The 20,836-nt window shown below is 40.1% G+C and overlaps 1 protein-coding gene across 2 annotated transcripts in view; it reads left to right on the top strand.

The window, feature by feature from the left end:
• The window catches only part of FCHSD2 (FCH and double SH3 domains 2), a 131,795-nt gene that overhangs the window by 29,763 nt on the left and 81,196 nt on the right, over positions 1-20,836 (top strand). For both annotated transcript variants that reach the window (XM_072401982.1, XM_072401990.1), the window contains one exon: positions 15,526-15,571. In XM_072401982.1, the coding sequence (XP_072258083.1) occupies positions 15,526-15,571 (46 nt within the window). The remainder of the gene's footprint in view (positions 1-15,525; positions 15,572-20,836) is intronic.

Below are 20,836 nucleotides of genomic sequence, written 5' to 3'. Positions count from 1 at the left end.
TTCTGTCTAAATCTCACCTGTCCATGTGATCAGAATTGTGATGTCACATGGCTTAGCATAAGGAACGCGTCCCTGTGCAGGTGCAGCTTTGATAGGCCTTGTGCTTTTTTGTGAATGTTGCAAAATGTGTTGGGATCTTAAATGAAGTTCTTGCTAGGGCTTCTCCAATCCTAGCTACACTTCGGGTCCTGCTTAAGTTGCTGTGGTCACAATCCCAGCTCACGTACTGAAACAGATTACTGGGATTTCACTGCACACTGTGAGCTTCTAATGATTATTATTATTAGTACACAGTATTTATATAGTGCCAACATATTACCCTGCGCTGTACAAAGTCCATAGTCATGTCAGTAGCTGTCCCTAAAAGGAGCTCACAATCTAATGTCCTTACCTCAGTCATATGTCATTACCACAGTCTGTCGATTTTTAGGGGGAAGCCAATTAACTGGAGTACCCGGAGGAAACCCACATAGACATGGGGAAAACCTAATGCATTATAAAGCCTCGTTTACAGGCTGGAGGACATCCAGAATCACTAAGCCTTTCCCTTCCCAGCCTTAGCTCTCCATTTCATTCATTGCATTTCAGTTCTTTCAATCATGGATGCTCGGTGTTACATGTGGGCAGTCTGCACCCTTCTGGACAGCGATTCACTCTTCAGCCATTAATATATTTGCATAATGCTTCCCAAGGGTCATCCTGCTGTCCACATTAGAGCTCTTGTGAGGAGTATAAGGTCAGGGTGATGCAATATTTAAAGGAAATAACCCTGCTGCCCCTCTCACCAGCCATAATGTGCCTGTATTCCATAGAGAAACACAGAGGCTTGGTGTTGTACATATATATTGGGTGACACAGACAGCAATAAACATGTTCTCACTATCATTTTTCTTTTCTACCCCAGTGACAAACTGCCAATCGGGCACACCGGTTGTCACCAGAACAGGAAATAAAGAACAGTCCCTCTGAATGGGTACAGCAGGAGTATCTACTAACCCCTTGCCATAGAGAAAGAAATATAGCTGGGGTGGTCCTTAGAATTTGGAAGCAAATCACAGAATGGAGTAATTTGTATGGAGAGGAAATTCTTTTGATGAATACATAACCGCCGTTAGGACAGGGCAAGGATCTTACACAAAGTTATTTCATTGTATAGTAAATCCCTGTGTAATCCTATCGGCGTCTTGAAGGAGAGACTTACAACTTTACTACAGTGTGCTGAATGACATCTGGGTAATAACTGACATTAGAAATGTGGATTCCATGATTTGAATTCCTTTGGACAATAAAGTAGAGATTTATGATGCTTATGTAATGGATTTCACACCATCTGCATACTCTTTTTCTCTTTAATCGTGCTACTAGATTGATAAACTGACAGTTAGCATGTGGACTAGATTTTCCTACAAATCTGTTTTTTTAGGATAGATAAATGAGTAGTAATGGATATTGTGAGTTCTTTTCGCTGCTGACTACACATCTTAAAGACTAGGCATTTGGTCATGTGATCCATAAAGGGAGGGAGAAATGTTTAAATCTGAATATGTGATTAGTTTTGGGTGAAGCCTGGTGTACAAAATATCTGTGTTGTCAGCCTACAAGAGGCCCAAAGCCTAGAGTACATTTCCAAAAAATATATTTTGCTGTACTTATTCCCATGTTTTACCCCTGGTATAATGGAACTAAACCTGTGATGCTTGCCTGTTCCCCTTCTGTCATGGGGTGCTGCAATCTCTTTCCTTTATCATTTCCTGGAGACTTTGCCTCTTAATTGGATGGGTCAGGTTGGCCTAAATTCCACACATGTGCACAAAAGTTTTTATTCTCAGCATGTGCAAGGGAAGCCAAGATTGCCCAGTATCCTGGCAGCCAAACTTTGCGCATGCCCAGGTTTTTTTGACAGTTTTCCAGAGTGATCAGGCAGGTTGAAAGGATTATTGTGGGGATATTTCTATGTCTTTCTGCAATAATGACTGTGAATTTAAAAAAAATGGAACTTTAGTTCTGTTTTAAAGACTTTGCATGTACTGGACATGATTTGTTTTTGTCTTTGTGTCCTGTATGACAGATTTTAGTCATGCCAATGGGTTGGAATTGACTCCTATAGAAATGATTTTATTATGATAGCATGGGGGAGTCGAGCACCACCCGCACAGTAATTTATTTTGCTGGTTAATGATGGCGTTCATAATGCTCTTTTTTTCCCCAGTTTTCAGCATATTTACTGTTTTCTTGCTCAGCATTTGCTCCTTCCCTGGCGTCTTTATCCTACATGTGTATCTGGAATTGCTGTGTGGGAGGTCAACGCTGCAGAAAGTTATATTAGAAACTGAAAAACCTAATCCCATCTTTACACAGGGCCGGGCATTGGGATGTCACAGAGGCTGCACCATGGAGGAGTGTAAAAATAAAATTTCACATGATTGCTTTTCCAGCATGACCATGATTGCGGAGGCGCGTACGCCTATGATGGGGTCATTAATTGGAGAGATTGCAGAGGTCGTGGGTGTCAGGGAATTGTCCATCATGGGTGCTGACAGCTGTGTAATTCGTTGTTTGCTTTGCTCCTAGGATTACTAGAAACCAGTGCTTGGTGGCTGCATTTTTAAAATCACTCCGTCTCTATTAATATTTTTTTTTATTTAAATTCAGGGTATTCTCTACTGCACCTTTTTTTGCACAATTAGATTTTTACTCCGGATGGCACTTTCAGTCATTGGAACAGTAATTTTATTACTCAACCCTTTTCCATAACCTACAGGTATTAAATGTGCTATCTTGATTCAATGTTTCATCTAATCAATTGAAGATATCATATGTATGGCTAGCAGCAAGGAAGCAACATCTTTCTGATCCTGCTAGTGAGGGAGCAAAACCATGAATGAAAATTACATTTTTTTTTAACTTGTTATTTATATAGCACTGACATATTTTGGAGCAATGTACAGAGTCCATAGTCATGTCACTAACTAAAGAGTTTACAATTTATTGTCCTTATCATACTTATGTCATTAACAGAGTCTAAGGTCAATTTTAAAGGGAAGCCAGGTAATATAACTTCATGTTTTTGGGATGTGGGAGGAAACCCATACAAACCCTTTGCGGATAGTGTCCTGGTCAAGACTCCAACCTGGGACCCAGTGCTGCAACGGCCAGAATACTGAGCCTTTGAGCCAACTCGGTATTCTTTCTGCAAATTTCTTTAAGCAGAATGGGAAGAAGCTGTAGGTGGGTGGTGGTCTCTGTATTATGACCAAACTTTTCAGTAACCACCCAAAAACAGCTGGGTGGCTACATAAGTACTGCGTGATTAACCCAGGTAAAAAGGGCTGGGGGGAACAATGGAACAAAATGACCTTGTAACGGTGGCACAGTTTTTTTACCTTTTTTAATTGTCAAAGTATTTAAAAGTTTCTTTCCTCCCCAAATGCTGCAAGTATTTGCTTGGTCAAATGCTTGCTCCTTGTGCCAGGTAACACCCTAAAGTGATACACAAGCCTGAAAAACCACAGCGGCTGCTGAGGGGGAAAGGTGCTATTCACTCCTAGAAGGGTAAAGGCAGCTGGGAAGCAAGTAGTTTTCAGCAGCTGGAAAGGTAAATATATCCACACTTCTTATATGCATGTGATATTTGGTAAAGGTAGCCCAATGATGGCAGGGTCACTTCAGAGTAGATCTCTGCATACTTTTAGGTGTGTGTAAGGAAAGATGAAAGTTTATGGAGATGTTTTGGCTGCTTTTAGCCTAGTTGACGTCCCCTGTGTTCTCAGGCACAGGAAGCACAGCTGTGCGATCCCTTAGTCCTCACTGCTTGAATTTGGATGTTGATTTGGCACTCTGACACTGGAAGCGGATGTGCAGCAAACACGAGAGGCAGCGCACACGATCTGTGTAAGAATGCCAAGTATTTACTGCTGGCTGAACTTGCAGCGTGAGATCCTGTGTCTGACGCTGTCATGTTCTGCTGTGTAATCTGCGGCTAATTGCTGTTTTAGGACTTTTGCTCAAAGGCTCTTGCTGTCACCTTGCCTTATAGAAAGCAGAGCTCTTATTCTTCTTTAAGGTTGTGGGAGAAAGAGCAGGCGTGACGTCTTAGAAATTGCTAGCTCGCTGACTATCTCTGGCTTATAGCCCAGTTTCAATTTAAATAAAGCCACAGCTGTATTTTTTTCTAAACAGAAGCTCTTGCTGCAATACTCACCTTCTGTCCAGTGGTGTGCTCAGCAAATGCACAGCTCCATTCTTAAAGCCTTAACCACTTCCACTCCAATTGGAATTCACCCTGTTTCCTCCAAACCTGGAGCAAAAACTCGCATGTGCATTATCATGCTAGCCTGGTCTCCTGGGAGTATGCCTCGGAACCGTGACAGGTCATTACATGAGCAAGTTTTGTGCAGCATTTAGTACTGTCCATGGAAATGATGTCCCAACTTCCTAGATTGTAAGCTCTTATGGGCAAAGTCCTCTCCTGCACCTGTGTCACTTTCATTATATGTCCGTCATTTGCAACCCATATTTATTGTAATATGTTAGCTCTATATAAATCCTGTTTATTATTAATAATACAACAACAAAACATGACAGCCAGGCTGCTAGCATTTTTTGAAGGTGGGTCACTGATACTTTTTTTTTTTTTCTCCATACAGGTTTTCTTTATTAGTTTTCTTTATTAGCAGGCAGATATAAAAGTCACACATACCACTTTGTATTTGTTAAATAATCAGTCAAATTGATTTAAATGCAAACAGTGTAGGTACCTGAATTTGGCTTAGTAGCAGCCTCCTGCAGTCCCCTGTACAGCAGGGTTTGGATATGGAATGGAAGGAGCAACACAAGAAGCCAATCGATGGCACTGCAGTTCTTGTGTGCTAGCAAGGAACATTCTAAAAGGAGAAAGCAGATATTACGCAGCGCTGTACATTAAATAGGGATTGCAAATGACAGACTAATACAGACAGTGATACAGGAGGAGAGGACCCTGCCCCGAAGAGTAAAGTTTTGTAGTTTTTGTTAACACAGTACAAAAATAATTGGACCTTTTCAGGACAAAAATACCAGCTCTGATATCTCACTTTCCTCAGCAAGTCATACTTGCCTATCCATGTTCTTTTGGAGCTCTCGTGTCATTGCTATCCGTAAGACTTGTAGGTAAAGAACAGCATGTGACACCCATTTCCACCAGTGACCCTGGTTGGGGTAAGTTTAGGCCTGAACTTGGTCACGTTTTTCTAGGTAAGCTTCAATACCATAAAACACTGGAGCTTACGCAAGGTGAGCTCTGTGCAGCTTGGAGTTGGGCAGGGAGCATGGATCAGTGCGGGTCTGGTTTTAGACAAATTGGTACAAATTAAGTCTTGAGCCCTCTTGTGTAGAATACTGCAGGCCCACAACCCACTCTGGTCTTACAGCACCCACTGCCACTCTGAACATGCCGGCTTCCTCCATCAGCCTTGCAAAGAAAAGATTTGCGTTCAGGGCCCTCTCATTGCAGGACCTGGAGCATACAGTTTGGGCACTGTTACCACTATTAACAGGACACATTAGGGAGAATGTATTTGATAAGTGGGAAAAATCCTATACTAGAAAATTGTTTTCACAATTTTTGATATATTTGTGGATTTAATTTTATATAGAATATTTTTATCACACAAGCATGCATTAAGCTCTGCCTTCACAAAAACACACTCTACACATTACACACAAACCTACATGGTGTACACATTACACACAAAAATACAGTCCGTATTGTTGTGTGTAATGTGCAGACTGTGTATTTTTGTGTGTAATGTGCAGATTGTGTGTTCATGCAAGGCAGAGCTATATGCATTCATGCACACTGCACACAAGCATACAAACACACTACATTACAAACATTATTATATACACACAGACATGACTATACCATACAAACACAGGCACAGTCAGTCCCCACAGGTAAAGTAGTGAACCCGTCCTGCAGCTTATCTGTCTCTATGCAGGAATGTAGGCTGTGCCTGGTCTTCTGCCAGAGCTAAATCTCCATATTCTCTGTAAAAGCTGCATGTGGTGCAACTACAGGGGTAGCCTTATGACCAACCAACAATAGCACTGGATCAGCAAGTATACTATGATGATGGGCATGGGCTTCTTGTGGACACTTTGCCCTCAAAGTTAGAGGCCGAGTACCTCTTGTATGTTTTCAAATTGTTCACAATTTTGCTGGCAACGGCATCTCCGGCATCTCCCATTTTCCTTTCCTCGTGTTGCCCCTACATCCAGGCCGAAGCAGAGGTCAGTCTGCACACTTCCTATCACAATGTTCAATCGGTCAGGTTTGCTGACTCATCACTTAGTGAGGAATTATTGTAAATTGTTGCCGGGCTCAGCATTTATTGGCCATCTTCTATCCTTTCATTCTGCAGAAAAGAACTTACAATTCGTGCCTCTTGGAAACATTATTAAATGTACTGTATTGCTTGTATTGCATGATAAGTAGGTGAATCTAATATATCCGTTCCTCTGCGCTATGATAAAAATAAATAAACTTTAAATAGCAAGAGAAAAAAAAGTTATGTGATGTATATAAATAACATACAAAGCCTGCAGCGCTTCCCCCTATTTGTGCTACAAACCCTAAATAAGATTAGGTGATGACAAATTAAAGCATGAATAGAATGTAATATTAACCAAACAAACCCTGCACCTAATTAGATGACAAATTCCACTATTATTTACAGAATTCTTTATTTCTTATAAAATCAAATAGCTATGTGAACAGATAGCAGTAAGATTAGCAAATATTTTTACTTTTAACAACCACCTGCATTCATGTCGGCTTCCTGACCAGGTTTGACATAACTCAGACACAGAGACATGCTTACTGAAAAGCAGGAAAGGCCAATCAATGTTCTAGTTCGTTGCTTTTACTACCATTTTAGGGTAAAGCAATAGTATCAGAGTTAAGTCCATTCCCTAACACAGTGATGTCTCTCAGGCTTATATTTTGCTTCTTGTTGTCTTTTTCAGGACATGCAGTGATCTTTGTTTGCTTATGGGGTTGAACAAAATTGCTTTTGGACAGTACAATAGTCAGTGCGTCCCCTGAGGAAGCTATACTAGGGAAACACGTAGAGGTACACTTATAGGACTACTTAAGGACTACCTCAATTTGATGGAAAATCTTGTTGTCTAGTCACGTAGGGGTTTTTTGTGGAAATTTACCTTTGGATTTTTATTGTATAATGTGTAAAAATAATAGAAGACCTACAAGGTCCCATCATGTGAATATTTCAATAGTGTCTCTCCAGTCGCATACTTTGTCGCAGTCAGTGCTTCTGATTACAGGGAAACATGTGCCCTTTTCCCTTGGTACAGTAAAAGACCTGAACACATATATAGGGGTGCTGTCACAGGTCTCCAATGGTGGTCACAATGGAAAAATGAATGGAAGGGATATTGCTGGAAAGCCGTAGGTATTACAGTATTCTCCCCAGAAATGTTTTAAGCTGGTTGGGAAGAAGCTGTAGGTGGGTGGTGGCTCCTTTTTTTTGTAACCACCAAAAACATCTGAGTGGTTAATGAAAAGTGCCGGGCGGTGTGCTCGGATAAAAGATGCTGGGGAGAACACTGTATTAGTATGTTGGTATGAGATTGGGTAGCCACAGATGATGTTGCTTACAATGGTCAAAGTTATGTTTCTTTAGGTGGTGATTGTTACAAATTACACAAAATTTTTGTTAAAAATCTTTAGAAGTGTGAAACGTCTCTTGAAAATGTTGTCGCCCTTCTAGGTTAATCTTCATAGATGGTAGGGAGAACTTTGTATTGATGCATATTGAAACCCATTTTCACATGTCTTATATCAGTATTGTCTCTATATTGACCTTCTATAGGTTTGTGTGTTTTTCTTTTGCTCTACACTGGAGAATTTTTTTTTCTTGAGACTTTGCCAATCATTACTCAGCCGGTCAGACTTCTGGATAGCTAGCTTAGAGAATACAGTCTGGCAAACAGGTATTTGTCATCCTCTGATTTTCATTACCTAAGGCTCTGTCACCTGGGACCCTTTTTTGGGTCTGTGTAGCCCTGGACCTTTTTTGTCTTTTCTTTGCACAGCCTGAGCTGTTTCAATCCTAAAATGACCCAGGAATTTCTGCAATTGTTTTGTTCCTAAGTAACTCTTGCATATTACCTAATTACTATTATAAGTTAATTCTTACTTCTCAAATATCTGCTGATCTATAAGAATGGATTTGTAAATGTATCCCTATTTTTGTCCATGTTAATGGTGAAAATGAATCATTTTGGTTGGTTGAGAAGGTATTGGGTTTTCTTTGAATGTACTGACATGTATAAGTCAGGTTAGTGAGAACAGAAGTATTTCCATGTTTATTGGCTGTCATAAATTGTACAAACCAGGATTTTATGTGGTTCATTAATTTCCAAGTGTGAAGAAATTATTAACTTCATGGAATTTTGTAGGTTATAGGTACAGCTAGAACTGTTACTTGTGACACTGAACCCAGGCTGTAAATTCTATTATGTAAGTGAAATTATTCTCCTGCTGAAATCTGCAGTTTTAAGACTGGACAGTGCATTTGAATATAGTTTTCATATTAGACCGACCACATATGTTCTGAATGCACAATATCCAAATCAGATTGTTGCCTGGTTTAGGCATTTAGACAAGTTTTGGTAGAATTTATACCTAGTTTAATAATTTTCTTTAAATAATAAAGTTTGATGGACATCAAGATTGCTGCATTCTCTTTAAAGAATTGCCAAATACAGTCTAAGTTGGAGCTATTGCAGTGTTCAACTCCAATTTTTTTAAGCCGGTGGGAAGAAATTGTAGGCAGGTGGAAGCCCCTGTATTGAGTTAAAACACTTCAGTAATTGCCCAGAAACAGCTGGGTGGTAACTGAAAAATGCCGGGAGGTGCGCCCAACTAAAAGGGTAGGGTTTTTTTCTAAACTTTTTGGAAAACTAGTCACTACAGATAATTCATTTATTCATTGTTATAAATAATTACTAAAAGTTGAGGTCTTCCTGAATGACCGAAGCATAGGTTTCCCCACGCTCGGTTGCAGCACATATGCACCTTTATCTAGGGTTAGATGAGTAAGGTGAATACCTATACCTTGGCCCCACAGGCTCCAACACATAATGATTACCTGGTCCCTCAAAGCCACATTTTCTTTGCCACTCCTTGGTTCACAGACTCCATGAAGTTATCATGCACCAGCAGTCCTGCATATTATGCAGAGGAAAAGAATATTGGTCACTGGGCTAATGAGGAAAGGAGGTAAGCAAATTCACCCTCCTCAAGACAAAACAGATCAGGTTATCCCCACTGCATGGGAACATTTTACACCAGCCTGGGATTGTTCTTTAAGGGATTAGGTAGGATGACTTTTTCTTTTTAATGACTTTAAGTCCAAGGATTTCCACCTACTATAAAATAGATCTTAGAGGACCTTTCACCTGCATATTCAAAACTAAAATAAGCCAAATCAAATATTGTCCCTGTATGGTATAATAAAAATAAAATCCCTTGTAGTTTTTCTCACACCCAAAGTTTCCACAGCCTTTGCTTTCTTCCTCGCTTCCACCTTGGATTCAGGAACCAGCTTCTCAATATTCACAGCCAACCCGCTGATCACTGTTCATGCATATGATCTGTTGGCTGCCTTACATCTGGTGTGAATAGATGATGTGATTCTTTTAGCGTAAAGTACTATATTTTTCAGTCACTCTTTTCACTTCCTCCACCCCTGAAGGTGGATTGCCATTTTAAAATGAAGGATTATGGACATCACTGAACTGCAATACATATGAGGTGGCCTGGAGTCTCTTCCACAGGGATGCATTGATGGTGGAGAAAGCACTTGCATTTTTACATTGCTTTGTAGTCCTTGTGTGATGGGTAGGAAGTCAGGGTGACAACACTAAGTCGATATATGCTCCAGTATTGCAGCTTTGACACTGTCCAAAAGGAAGTGAGCTAAAAGTTATATTCCACCATACACAAACATCCCTCCTACTCTAATTCTCCTATTTAAAAAGAAAATCTTAACAACGTGTTCTCTTTGATTGAATTTGAAGTCACGTGTCCTCTCACAGTGCCTCTGCTAAGTTTGGAGACTGGTGGTCCATCATCTTACAACTTTCTTTTCATCATCTGGATGCCATAGAGTCTTCTGGTGCCTAAAAGGACACTGCAGCTTGACAGCCAGAAGTGTTCATATCACCCAGGGAGCAAAGTGGACCCCCAAGGAAGCACCCTTCTCTTCTGCAGAATAGATGAAAGACCTTGCACCCAGTGCACCTTGTGACCATGGTCCGAAGTATTTGAGATTTTTACAAGGAGCACCAGCTTTGGACACCTCAAGCCATTTTTGTTGCAAGCAAAGGCCCAACACAACCCCTGCTGTGTTTTGCATCCCAATGCCTGTATGAGAGCAGTTCTGCAAAACCTGTGTTTCATAAAGTTCGTCCACACAAGTTTATTTTGAATGATCGTATTCTGCACAATTCTGTACGGTGTAACAATACGATCGTTCAAATATAATCCACTAATAATATACATACACTAGATATGATCGTTTGAACGATGCAGGAAGTGACATGTAAAGGAGAATGTATTGCAGAAACATCCACGAACACTGAACGACTGTACAGACAATAGATGGTGAACGATGGTTGCTCAGTCAGATCCACCGTTCGTTTCCATCAACAATCCTCTTTCGTCTGCGTCGTTGTGCACTTTTTTTTGTTAACGATTATCGGACAAACGGTCGTTCATTTCCAAAGATAATTATTGTAAGTGTGTACGCAGCTTAAGAGTGAGAAGCTGATCTCCCATTAGCTTTGTCTTCCCTAGCACCTTATATCTTAAGTGCCATTAACCCTGATAGTGTAACATCAGCCACACCAATTTCCAATCTCATAACAGGAACGTATAGTTCCACAAGAAGACCGCTGACTTCTTCTCTATTACGTGTCACAGCTAACATTTCTATGGGACCTGCCTTATCTGTATGTTCGCAGTGTGTAAACACATGTGACAGTCTGTAAATAGGAGTGTTTTTGTGCTTTATCGTCAGACAAGTTCCAGCTCTTGTGGTTTCATAGCTTTGTATAGGACCACATTATTTTAAGCTCGCCATGGGCTGGGAATCACACCCCTTATCCAACCCATGAGATTCCAGCTGTGTGTGTTCATACCTCTTATTATTCTACTTGTTGACACAAAACTCCCTGCTTTCTAGTCTCCCATGTGCAAGTACAGGTCACACCATGCAATGTCACAATGATTTGTGATGTTTTTGCAGTGTTGGCATGCAGACTAATGGCTGAACATTGGGCTCTCGATGCTTTGGACTTTTTAAGTCTGCATGAATACACAACATCGTTGTACCACTATTTTATTGAAAAGTCATCCCTGAGCTCCAAATCGGTGACAATGTAAGATATTGCCAATCTGGTGCAAAAAAAGGAAGCATTTTCTCAGTCTCTTCTTCTGCAGCATGTAAATTATAGCAAGGTGACTTACTATAATTTGTGAACACAAATACTGCATAGACATTGCGATTCAGATGTTTGTGTTATTTCTAAACCACAATCTCGGTCCAGGAAGTAGGTGGTGACACCTGAACAAAGATGGCTTCATCCATCTGGAAAGAAAAACAGATGATGGCATCAGAGGAATACTGTAACCTCCCGCTTGTCCACCCGTCTCCATAGAACAGCACTTGTTTGTTCATTCTGTCTCTGGAAATGCTCACAAATGATTGCTTAAGGGGGCTATACATTCTTCAAAAGGGCTTTACCGAAAAAGTAACACCGCCAATATGATCCTTGGTACTAAACCCAGTGTATACTTACCTGTCCCCATTCTCTTGTGGGCGCTGCCATCTACTTCCTTCTTCCGTTCCTCAGCCGATCCTCGTCATCTTGATTCATGTCCCATCGGGCAGTTTATGCAGCACTGGTACCTGCAAAAGAACTTGCACGGCTCAGCAAATTTTGACAGAAGAAGCAGCAATCAGGCAGGTAAGAATGCTTATTAGAGAAGAGAATATTACCTGTCCCTTTCTGCAATAAAGCCCTGCATGGTCCCATATAGTGGATATACAGACAAGTTCACCCTATCAGTCTTTATATAATCTTAAATAAATGGATGTTCAAAATCTATGGTCTCCTAAAATCTTGCAACAGATCCACATTCGCATTATTCTTTTGTACATCACACGCCTTCCACTTTGTGTATTAATCCGTGCCACCGCCCTGCTCATAACGTTATCTCGTGTGAAATGAGATAATTGCAGCTTGCCTTAATGGTTTTCTGCTCGGAAATACAGCGGCACGAACAGCAGATGTGTTTGGCCTGCAGGAGACATCTGGCAGGCGGCCTAATCGTCTGTAGGATTTTACCCTTCTTATTTGTACAGTAATCTGTGACTTGGTTCAGTCTGAGCTCCGCTTGTATACCTCGGACCTCTCTCTTCTATCCTCGCATGGATTGGCTGAAATATATGGAATGGGTGGCAGATTGAGTTTATGGGATGTGTACACCTTGCCAGCTGTTTGATAGGAGCCCCTGTCATTTTGTAATTAACTATGTTATATCCTCCTGCACAAGCACTTCAAAATTGAGAATTGGGTGTACAAGTCCGATCTGGGGCTAAACACCCATTCCTGAGCTTTGCTTTGTTCGAGGTCTTTGTTGCTTTCATTTTAGTATAGCTAGGTGGTATGAACCCCTTCCAAACAGCTGCAGGTGAAATATTTTATTGCTTTTTTGTTAAGTCCTTCAGATCCTGTTATCTAAAAATGGAAAGGGCAGGGTGTTCCTGGAGTAATGTGGACCTTTGACAAAATTTGGTTATGTTGCAGGCTAAAATACGTGTGCAGCATTCTCCCCAGTCATTTATTTAAGCTGGATGGGAAGAAGCTGTTGGTGGGTGGCAGCCCCTGTTTTGTCACCCAGTTTTTCAGTAGCCACCCAAAAACAGCCGGTTGGTTACTTAAAAGTGATATATATATATATATATATATATATATATATATATATATATATATATAATATTTGCATCCCAGCTTCTGGCCACTTTCTCTAGGCTCCTGTGATAACATTGGGCCTTACTGCAGGATCCCAAGAAATCTGAGGGTTCAGGGTTTTGTGGAATCCTAGGGTTCCTCCAGAGGTTGCTAGGGGTTCCTCGAACAATTAGCAGTTTGTGTCTCTTAGATCAGTTTAGCTGACACCAATGATTTTTTTGGAAGGGTAACATTCTTCCCACTGACCATCACACTAATATACTTTGAGCTGAGGATATAGTAATTATAGCAGGGGGTCCCATGAAGACCTGAAAATTATTTTAAGGGTCCCCCCACGGTAAAAATGTTGAGAAGGGCATGGAGTCCTAAACTTTTCCAGCATCTCACTGGTCCAATGACTTTGCTCAGGAGAGAAGTTGGATTGTGGTTATTTTTTTTCATTCAGTGTTTTTTTTTATATAGGGGATGCAACAAAAACACACATAGTATTTCCATGGCTTTGTATCCACCTGCAGAAATGTACTGTTTGCATGTGAAAAGGAAAGGGTTGACTTTCCGGTCGGTAATTAGGTCCTGGAGGGTTCGATAGGTTAGTGCAGACTCCCCATTCCTCCAAGGCTGTTCATATTCTTATATTGCTGTTCAGTAATCTACCAGGCTGGAAGAAGCATGCATCTAATGAGGTCTCAGGATACTAGATATACACATGCTTGTATCAGGTCATTGGCAATAAGGTTGGATAGCCAGGGGTAGGGTAATGGCTTTGGAGACTGTACCTTTTTAAAACAAAATCAATGTGAAAGCTTCTGTATTTTCTCTATGAATAGGGTTAGTTTTCTTTGGTTCTTTGTGTGAGGGAATATCAATTTGCCACAGGAATTTCCTGCACGGTGCTGGGTGACCCCACAGGTGTATGAGCTTTGATGACGGGGTCTCTGTTTTGCTGTTGCGGCAGCTTATATTCTATAGGAAGTGTTGGATTCCAGGACAGATTACTGTGTGTAGGGCTTGTTCAGACACATCTTGTGCCGTTGTTTCAGCCATGCTGTTGTTGAGTGGTGGCCCATGTCATATTTTGTTACCTGAAGGAATTCCAGAAAAACAGGATCATGCAAATTCCAATTTCCATCATTGGTATAATGGGTAAGTTCTATATTTCTCTCTCTAAACTTCTCGCTTTGTCACATATGTGTTCTTGTACTTTCATGCTGGCTGCTTCAGTCTTGGTACACTTCACTTTTAATATCCTGCCTATTTCCTGAAGGGATGACCGAAATTCAGAAAATCCACCCCGCTGGCAATTTGGAAAACAGGGTCTGAATTTAGCCTGCTGAGTAGATTGTTGGAGTCTTCTCCCAATATGTAATGAATTAGAAGAAGTCCTTTGGACTCCTGACAAGTTCAGTGGAGTACGACCTCCTAATTCTCACCCACTCAGCAATTCTGGGGTGCATGAAGAGAGGAAGGACCATAAAGAGGTTCTATGTAGATCTTTAGGTTAGACGTTGATTAACATTAGGTTAGACGTTGATATACATTGTTCCGGTCAGGAGACTTCACTTACAAAAGTGGTTGCCCATTCTGTTGTGATTTTGAGTATTTCGTAATTTGCTGGGGAGATAAATCACCTGACAATTTGTTATATCTGGGGAATTTTAGGACACTATTGATTTCTTCAGTACTCACTGTTAGAAGTTTTCATTGTTTTTTTGGGTGGTATATTTTTAATCTTTTGTAGAAGACTATAAAAGGAACAAGGACATTCCGGGATAGATCGGAACATCCCAATTTTCATATAGAGTAGGGACAGAGTCGGGATCTGTGATAGTAAGATCCAGTCATTGATAGGATCCAACAGGTAATTGAGCACACCAGATTCCTCCTATAGCTGAAACATTATAAATCATTGTTGGTGATTTGCTGACCACTGTTACAAGAGGACAGAGAAAGACAATCGTAAGACGTGTGTTGGGTCCAAGTTACTATTTGTCGTTGAATAGAATGGAGTAGACGTTGAAAGTAGGGGGCCTGTGTTATTCTGGGAAGGTAGCAAGTTCTGTGAATACATAATCAAGCAACATCTAGTAGATTACGTTCACTGTCCATTCTGAACTCCTTAAGTAAAATGTATGTTGCCACATTTATTTCAACAATGAGAAAGGTCATGTTTATTTATCAAGAAGCTATAGGGCCTGATTTATTAAAGCTGGAGAGGATAGACTATTGTGGGTAACCCTGGTTGATCCATCAAACATAGAATGGAATACTTTTCCTATTAGTTGTCAAATGTTTCCAAATCCTGAACCTTTTCCATTCCGGATGTATTGAATCATGCACGTTCCTCCATGATAGTCAGGCCCAAAGTTCTTTGTTGTCTGATGTTTGGTTGTGCGAGACACGCTTAGTGGGAAATGTGTTATTTATTATTATTATTAGGAGTTTTTTTTTATACAGTTGTTAATTATAATTTGTTTTTTTCAATAGGACTTTCAGTCAGAAGAAGGCTGCAGTGGAAAGAGAATATGCTCAGGTAAGTTAAGATACCTTTACTAGACTGGGTCCATCTGGTGAAATCTTTCAGCTGTTGAGTTACATGTTCTGCATTGCTGATAAACATTTGCAGTGTCAAGGTTGCTTACACCTAATGTAAACTTGCTGGCCAGTTAGTTAGATACACCTTGTACAAGGCTTAAACCTGGCTTAAGCTTCAACATCGTCTGAATCAGATCAGATATGGACTCTACTGTTTTTTCAAAGATGGTAAATACAGATTTGACGACGTTGCTAAAATCCATGGAATGTTGTGGTTGTTGCATTTTTGATGCTGCAACACTATTGCTGCCCGTGGCTTATTTTGTTTTACCATTATGGAATAACCATTAAAGCTGGGTTGATATATATTGGAGAAGAACAATGTCCATTTGAAGACAAAACGACTTTTGGTCTGGCACGCTGCACTGTTGGGAAAGTTTGTTGAAGACGACGGACGAACACAGACCGGCCTTCTTGGGTTTTCAACAAAAAAGAGATGAATGGTGAAATTGAGTCGCTATTTAGCAGTATATTGGATTTATGTTTTGGACATTACACAATCTTTGCATAACTGCCCGCAAGAAGAATCTACAAAGTAACATTTACACAGAGCATGGACCCTACAAATATGATCATTTGGTAGATGTTGGATCCACGATTTTACTCGTCCAATCCAACCTTGGATATTTTTTCCTACGTCTTTACCTGGGAATAACTGTGTAACCCTGTACAGCAACCTTTGACCCTGGTTGATCTACGTCCTTGAACCATCAGGATTCTTAAAATTCTTTACGTGTTTTCAGTGGAATAACCCAACCATGTAGCCTAAATTTTAAGTATCCTGACATGGTGTATCTAATAAACTGGCCATTGGAATATTTTGTGTGCTTCTGAAAGATTATAATGTAAATGTAAGATTAAGCAACTCTTTTAAATGTAAGATTAAGCAATTTACATGTATCCCTCTCTTCCTCGGGGACAAATAAGTGGTTATTTTATTTTTTTAATAACCTGCCTTTATTCTATTATTTAATGTATTTTTCTTGATGAGCCTTTGTTTTTCATACAGTTTGTTTTGGTCTTTAGTTTTTCATTTCCTATTTTCTTTATAATTGGTAGCTTTTCTTGATATTTATTTCCTTTCCTTTCTATCTACACTACATAGGATATATAACCCTGAGTTTTGTAGTCAGTGTTCCAATCCATCCAAAAGGTGTTCAGTTGGGATGAGGTCAGAGCGCTGTGTAGGCCGCTTGTGGTTTTCCACACCAAACCATGATTTTATGGAACTGGCTTTGTACACAGGGGTACTGTCATACTATTAAAGAAAAGAGCCTTCAACAATCAGTTACCACAAGGTTTAAAGCTCAGAGTTGTCTAAAATGTCTTTGTATGGTATAACATCAATATTGCACATCACTGAAACAGCAGAACTCAATCTCTTGGAGGGTGGTCCACATTAGTGTGACCATATAATGTAGTTGTGATGGTCCACAAACACTTGTGGAATATAGCATACATTCTCTTGAATGGTTGATTTTCTATTCTTTTTTTTATTTATATTTTCAAACATACATAAATGGTGCAAGGGGGAAACAATAAAGAGATAACATTATGTAACAATATAACTCTGAAACATATATATCAGTTATCTCCTATCAACAAAAATGGGGAGGTGGACAGACCTAGGAAAATTGATTTTTCTATTCTTTCAACCTTTAACCTAAATCTTTGGTTCTTCACCTTCATATTGTCAAGTTTTACATCTGTCTTTAGTTTTTTCTTGCTTTTTAATTATTATTATTTTGATTTTGATTACCTTCCCTACTATTCTATCTTTTTGATTCTTGCACTTCTAATAAAGCAGATTTTCCACTAAAATGGAAAGTCAACTAAATCTGGCCAGTTCCACCCCACAGATGATCAACATACGTAAGTGAAACACCTAAAAACAGTTAGGATTTTATTTACTTTACCCCTGTCCTCTGCATTGATGAGCGTAACGTTACCATCTTTCTTGGTTGAATCATTTGGAACATAAGTGAGCAAAATTTCACGAGAAGATCCATTGTAAGTGTCTTCTCGAGAGATTTCTCCTAGGCACTGGAGGTAGAAAATAAGTAAAAGTATTATTGTAATTTTCCATCTCTAAATATAGAAGGGATTCTGGCCAGCAAATTTTAATGGAAGTTCCACTTTATTGATTGCCTTCCCTGTTTTGCTCTTTGTTGTCTTTCATGTCCCTTCTGTGTGTTTATGTTGTCACTTTTTTCCCCTTTATTCTTTTTTATGTTCTGTCTTTTAAATTCCCTTTCTTTCTCATTATTACCCTTTTCATACCTTCATACTTTTGCTTTTTCTTTTTTCCTGTCTGCCCATAGAAAGTCCTGAGAAAGTTATTGAATGTCAGCCGGAGCCCTGTGTGTGTCTGGGCCTCTCTGTATTCGGGGGCCTTGTCTCCGTGCCACGTTAAGCAGCAGCTGTTTGTTTGAGCCCTGGCCGCATTCATCAGCGTTGGCTTGCGTTCCTCGTCTGCTCCACGAGCCTTTCATAAAGGGGAGCGTTGTTGATCTACACTGCAGGGGGATACTGCTTCCTGGATGCTGCAATGAATACCTATGAGCGGTCTGATATTGGCTCTTTGTTCAGCATCTGAGTGGCGATTGTGCCGCTCAGTTGATTGCTTCATGAGAAAGTGTCGGTGTCGAAGGCCAGGAAATAGGGAAATAAACGCCAGCTTCACGTGCCAGTCTTGGCTGTTTAGAAAAAGCCACTACATCTGTGCCTTTTTACACAAATTTTTTTGCTTTGCAGTCTCGGGGCTGATAAGCGCTTTATTTTGAGTTGTCAGGGAATGTGTTGGCTCAGTGGGTAAAGTGTATGTGAACCCAAAAGTTGAGACTCTAAGTTGCTCTCCTATTGCAGGATAAACATCTGTTTGCTAGCATTTTTTATGTTTTTAGAGACTTGCTGTTGTTGATTTTGCCAGTTTAACTTTCTTCTGTGAGCTTGCTATGAATGAGTGACAACACCTGAAACCATATGGGGGTTGTAGTTCTAAAGCCGTGTGGAAATGCAAGATTTATTTATTTATTTTGAGTTTGGGATCTTCTCGAGCAAAAATGTAGTGTATGTTTTGTTCTCCACTGACATTGGTTACTGATCACTAAATGACCCACAGGGCTAATTATTGCTCCTTCTGAAAAGGGAGAATGCAGCAGGGCCCCTGGGAGAATGCAGCGAGGAGCCCTCCTGCTGTCCTCCCCTCCCTATCGAAAGAATGTTTGTACTTTGCTTGTTCATTCATTAAAGAGGAACTAAAGTCCCACTTTTAATGTGTGATTTAGGTAGGTGGTTATTACAAAAGGGGACGAGCGATGCCCCTGTTACCTGCCTGTTCGCCACCCAGCTATCAAATTTGCTGAGCTGCAAATGTGTTGCATTTGTTGCTAGGAAAACCCGCCAAACCCTGCTTCACTTGCATGTGCTAGAAAAGAAGGAACTTGTTTGTGCATGCTTGTATGGGAATTAGGTTATTCCAGCATGGCTAATAAAGATGACCAGGAAGTGAAGAATGAAGGTGGTGGAGTCCTGCAATGCAACAGGAACAGGTAAGTAATCACATATATATATTATATTATATATATTTTTGTCCCTATGTTGGCCCTTTATTCATAAATTAAAATGCAGGACACTGGAGAGAATCATGTCACCAGAACCTTGTTCATGCGAACACTGGTTACCTTTAACTAGCAATTCTTGCATATATGTTCCGACACAACAAGCATTTTTTTTTCCCCTCTAATATATGGCCACAATCGTCTGGATGAGTAGTTGATAGACAGAAGTTACAATTGCAACAGATTGAAACTGTTTACTTTAATAAAGTATGTGCTAATTGCACTTGCCTGTTAACAGATTTCAGACATATGTTGAAATCAATGATTGAAAACAACACAAAGCTAGCGTCTGTTTTGGATAGAATGTTGTTTTGTTGGGATGGGAGGCTTCAAGTGTAGTCAATAATTCTCAGGTAATTAAGGGGTTCCAATGCTTAAAAAAATGTAAATGTAAAAATGAGCGACCTGCAGAAGACGACTCTATAATTACTTCTTCAGTGGCCTGCAAGTCTTCTCTTGACTGTCTTTGAGTGTTTCTGCTTACAGGAGAATCTTCACATCAGACACTTCCAAGCATAGCAGATATCTGCATCCCTCGCTGTGCAATGTGACTTCTCTTACCCAGGCCCGTTGTTACTACTGTGTCCTGTATTAAAGTAGGTCCAACAAAAGATTAAACTTACTTGTAGCTGTCAGATGTGAATCTGGAGGCTGTAGTTCTTGAAAAAAAAATGTCTTCCTTCGTAGAGTTAAATTTTTACAGCGGAAATAAACCCAACTATATTCACCTGTCCTTGTTCCATCACAGAGAGCAGTCATCCTCTTCCTTCTTCACTTCCTAGATAGATCTTTGGCCGTCTTGATTGGCCGAGATGGGTTCATTCAGTTCCAGCAAGCGCAGGGTGAGCTGGGATTGCTGAGCATCATGGCAACCAATACTTAGCTTCTCAAGTTCAGCTTGTTTGACAGTTCCGCGGGTTGATCAAGTAGGTAAAAGTCCATAATACATAAGGGTTATTGCCAGTCCCTTTCTGAAATAATGCCTGACTGATCACTAATTTTTACTAGTAGAACTTTAATTTAGGTTGGAGTCTTTTTTGGCTGGGTGGTAAATATATTTTATTCTAGCAACAGTTGCTTTAAGGCTCCCTTACACATTTAAATTACATGGAGCCCAAAGATCTAGGAGTGATTCATTAGGTTGTTTGCAAAAAAGAAACGAACCTTGCTAAAGATTTGTTGAATGTTCACATTTTTTTAGTTGGCCGGTTCTGTAAATGGTGCAGTATGCTACGGTTCTATGAATCCAAAATACATTTGTCTGGAGTGTGCATTAACACCAGATTGCTCCAGAATCCTTTTCCGTTCTCTTGGTCCTCTCCAAGTCTTCTTGTGATATAAATATTTGAGACAGGGATGAATTTTTTCATCTTGTTTGTTGCGTCACAAGACAAGGAATCTTTTACTGACTCTTGTTTAGTTGTTCTATATCCTGTATTGTGTATACTGTGCAGTCTGTCTCCCTGCATCTTGAAGCTTCCTACATGTTATTTAAAGTAAAATGCTTGCTTTACTAAAGTCTCCACATGCATTCACATTCTTTAATTTTTTTTTTTTTTTATCCTAAACCCTTGCACATCAGC

This window comes from Pyxicephalus adspersus, chromosome 1 (assembly GCF_032062135.1).
Source record: "Pyxicephalus adspersus chromosome 1, UCB_Pads_2.0, whole genome shotgun sequence".
Taxonomy (NCBI): domain Eukaryota; kingdom Metazoa; phylum Chordata; class Amphibia; order Anura; family Pyxicephalidae; genus Pyxicephalus; species Pyxicephalus adspersus.
This window is presented reverse-complemented; position numbering and strand designations above follow the sequence as displayed.